Source organism: Echinops telfairi, unplaced genomic scaffold, assembly GCF_000313985.2.
Source record: "Echinops telfairi isolate 266 unplaced genomic scaffold, ASM31398v2 ScPeMD7_5592;HRSCAF=6446, whole genome shotgun sequence".
Taxonomy (NCBI): domain Eukaryota; kingdom Metazoa; phylum Chordata; class Mammalia; order Afrosoricida; family Tenrecidae; genus Echinops; species Echinops telfairi.
Genome location: NW_022109491.1, coordinates 15,487,667 through 15,491,586, shown reverse-complemented (window position 1 = coordinate 15,491,586; position 3,920 = coordinate 15,487,667). Strand labels below are relative to the sequence as shown.

The 3,920-nt window shown below is 64.0% G+C and overlaps 1 protein-coding gene across 1 annotated transcript in view; it reads right to left on the bottom strand.

Moving 5' to 3' along the window:
* Positions 1–1,131: 1,131 nt before the first annotated feature.
* Positions 1,132–3,920, bottom strand: part of EMILIN3 (elastin microfibril interfacer 3) — a 4,204-nt gene continuing 1,415 nt past the window's right edge. The window contains 2 exon segments of the mRNA XM_030887096.2: positions 1,132–3,390; positions 3,651–3,874. Of these exon segments, the coding sequence (XP_030742956.1) occupies positions 1,616–3,390; positions 3,651–3,874 (1,999 nt within the window). The 3' untranslated portion in view covers positions 1,132–1,615.

Sequence of the window (3,920 nt, the reverse complement as noted above, 5' to 3'; positions counted from 1 at the left end):
TGGCAAGCCTGGAGACCCTTGCCCCTCTGTGTCCTATCTCTTGAGTGACAAGAGGTTGGGGGAAAGCTTCAAGCCTCAGCATGGCCCTGGCCTGTACCAATTAAATGTCATTCATAGTCCTGGCGGGATTCTCTTTGCCCATGGTCTCTGTCCCTATCACTCAGGGGCCTTGGCTTAACTCTTGACAAAGCTAAGAGGGAGCTCAGCCAGGCCAGGAGTGGCCTGCCACCCTGTGGCTGAGAGGCTGAGTGGTCCTGGGGAGGGAACTCCATGACCCACCCCCATGCCCAGGGTCTGGTATTATACCCTCGGAGTCCAGGATCTTACTTCAGCTCAACCCACCCCCTGCCTCTGCCTCTTCCTGGCTGGAATCTCAGCCCAGGCCATCGGACAAGTCAAAGGGACAGGGGATTTCTATACAGTGTAAGGACCATAGGAATGTGTCTCACAACACAGACACAGACACACACACATACACCACCACCACCACCACCACCAGCTGCTCTCGGCATCTTCCCTGAGGACTGTCCTAAGCTTGGCCACCCTCCCCAGTCCATGCTGTCATCTGCCGAGACCTCCCATAGGAGGGGCTGTGGGGAACGACTGCTGCGCCGCTCCCCACCCCCGCCGCGCCCCACTCCAGTCACTGGTGAACACAGTGCCTTCCAATGGGCTAGAAGCTTTAATTCAGAACCTGCCCTTCCCGGTGGTTCCAAAGTGAGGACAGAGTCTGAGCAGACATGGACCAGTGGGCACGTTTACAAGGTGTCCTTCCCCAGGTCTGTGTCCAAACGCCGTGCCACATGCGTGCCACCCCACCCCCCACCCCAGGAACCAGGGCCTGAAGCCCTTTCCCCACAGCCGTGGCTGCCTTTCCAGGGTCTGACCGCATTCAGGCCATGACAGACATGAGGACCCCTCTCTGGAGAGAGGCACTGAGCTGGGTGGGGAAGGCGGCACCGCACTGGATAAATTGGGGTCAGGGTCCTCCAGAAGATTCCCCAGGACCCACATCTCCCCTCTGAGGGTCCACAGCTGCCTACGCCCTCCTCTGGGGGGCGCACTGGAGGAATGAAGCACCTTGGTGGCCATGGGCTCCACGTTTGTTCTCCCCAGAACACCGGGGCACAGTCGGCAGCTCTGAAGCTGCTGTGTGTGACGACAGCCCCAGGACTATCGCCTTCTGGGCAAGCCCTGCCCCCTTGGACCGTCAGGGATGGTTAGGGATGAGGCCAAGGGGAGAAGGGAGGAAGAGCAAGTGTGGGGCCCAGAGGAACAGCCTGGAACTGGGCTCCTGCCTGAGCGACACCAGAGCCACCATGGGGAGCCAGTGTTGGCAGAGCTTCTGGGCTCAGGAGTGTCCGTAGACACGTAATTGCAACCCGTGGGGTTGAGGTCTCCCGAGCCTGTTCTAGTTCTCAGCCACAACGTTCACGCCCCTACCGCTCGTCCACACCGTCCAGTTTGTGCAGTGCCAAGTGGGGAGTTGGGGGGCTGGGGTCATCCGGCGATGCTAGGCCACGCCCATTCATCCTGTGGCCTGACATGGCAGCCCCACGCTGGGGGTGGCTGTGCAAGGCTGATGGGCTCTGGGTGGTGGGTCCTGGCCGCCCACTTAGTTGCCTGGTCCTGGCCGTGCCTGCTCAGCCAGCTGGGCCTGGCAGTCCAGCAGGTCATCCTGGAGGCGGGCAATGTCCTGCGTGTGTTGGGCTAGGGTGCGGTTTAGCTGCTCCACGTGGTCCCACAGGCCCGCCCTGGGTTGCAGCGGCTCAGTGGACAGGCGGTCTAGGCCCGCAGTCAGCAGGCCCAGCCGCCCGCACGCACCCTCCACTTGCGCCACCCTCTGGTCAAAACGGCCCACTGCGTGCTGGAGCTCCTGGGCGGTGTCCTGGCAGCGGCTCAGCCCACCGGCCACACTGGCCACGCCAGCCTTGAGGCGCTCCAGCTCCCCCTGCAGGCTCAGGACCTGCCTGTGGCCGGAGCGCAGCCGCGAGCCCTGGCTGCTCACTTGCCCCTGGATGGCCTGGACCTCGGCCTCCACCTTGCGTTCCCGAGCGTCCAACGACGTGTTGGCAGCCGAGAAGGCTTCGGAATACTCACTGACGGAGTCGCTAAGGCCGGTGAGTGACTTGCTCACCGAGTTCAGATTGACCTTGAGCAAGGTGATCTCACCTTGGATGGAGCTGCCTGTAGCTTCCGCCAGCTGGCCTTGGACCTGGGCCACAGAGCCATTGAGCTGGTGGAGCAGGGCCGAATGGCCAGCCACCTGGTGCAGGAGGGCCTCGCTGTGGCTCCGCCAGGCCTTCACCTCCTCCACGAGGCTGTCCAGGCCGGCCGAGGTGGGGCTGGGGGCGCACGAGGCCTCCAGCGACACGAGTCGCTGTTCCAACACGGCCAGCTCCGTCTGCGGCAGGGGCAGGGTGGCCCGGCCCGGCAGGGTGCTGTCCCGACTGGGTTCCCCAGCCAGCACTAACATTCGTTCCTCCAGGCTCTGTACCCGCTCTTCCAACTCGGTTCCAAACCCGTCCACACCCCACACCCCATCCTCCACCCCGGGGCAGCAGCCCCTCACACCACTCTCCGACCCGTTGAGAGTCTCCAAGCCTTCAAGCCGCCCATCCAGCATGGCAGCTGAGAGCCGCTTGAGCTCGCCCCCAGATGGGGGGCCGAGACCCCTTTGGGCCTCAGTGATCACCTGGAGGTTCCGCTCAACGCTGTCCACACGGGCGCTGATGAGGGCCAGCTGCCCACAGCAGCTGCCCCCGCCAGCCACACTCAGGCCCTGCAGCCGAGTGCCCAGCTGGGTGAGCTCCCGGCGCAGGGCCAGCTCCCGTCCATCTAGGCTCTGGTGCATCCTCTGGCTGGCCGCCTGGCCCTCCTCCCACTGCTGCCGTACCTCCTGCACCCGCAGGTCACACTCACTCTGGACACCTCGCAGCTTCTGCTCGAAGCCGTCCAGCAAGCTACCCCAGAGGCGCTGCAGCCGGCGGTCCACGTACTCCTCCAGCAGGGCCAGCGAGGTGAGCGGTGATGGTGGGGCCTCCCGCAGCCGCTGGAGGTGCGCCTCGTGGCCCAGGGCCAGCCCGTGCACCTCATCCAGCAGCTGCATCTTGGCCCTCAGCTTGTCACTAACCTCAGTCATCTTGCTCAGCATCTCATCCAGTGCAGGTGGAGGCAGCCCTCTGGCTTGGCCTCCTGGGCCCGCAAAGCCCTCAGGGACAACCCCGAAGCCCATGGGGGTGGCAGGGGCTCTCGGGCCTCCTGTCATCCTGTTGGGGTCCTCGTGGCTGGCCACCATGCCACTGAGGGTGCTGTACGCTTGTGCCAGCCGCTGGATGTCCCCTTCCAGCCGCTCCAGTCGCTCGCCAAACAGCCCTGGCTCTTTCCTTCCTGGCAAAGAGGAGGAGAGGACACCAGGAGAGGGGGGCATGTCACTTTGCTTGGCATGTCCTTTGGCTGTCCATGTTTTCTGTTCTAAGCCAACCTCCTCATGGGAACAGACCCTCTGCCTTGGGGAGGAGTCGTGGGGCTCCCTCTCCCACCTGGTCAGTGCATGCTACCCAGCCAGCCGGGCTCAGCCCCCTGCCCCTCCTCCCCCACTGACCCCAAGAAACTGACCCCCTTGGTATGGTCTCTGTGGGCAGACTCACCAGGGGGGCTGGGGGCCACGCTGCTGTATGGAGGAGACTTGGAGCCTGGGCTCAGCTGCCCGGAGGGAACCTGGGGTGGGGGCTCTGCTTGGGGTGGGGCAGCCCCATGGTCAGTAAGGTGCTCTGGGCAGCCTTCTCCAGTGAGGCCAGGGCAGCAACGCCAGGCGAGGTCTGTTACTGTCTTGTAGCCAACCTTGTATTTGGGTCTGAGCACCGTGCGGTACCTGAACCCAGGAGGGGTGGGAGGGAAGGGGCAGGAGCTAGGTGGGC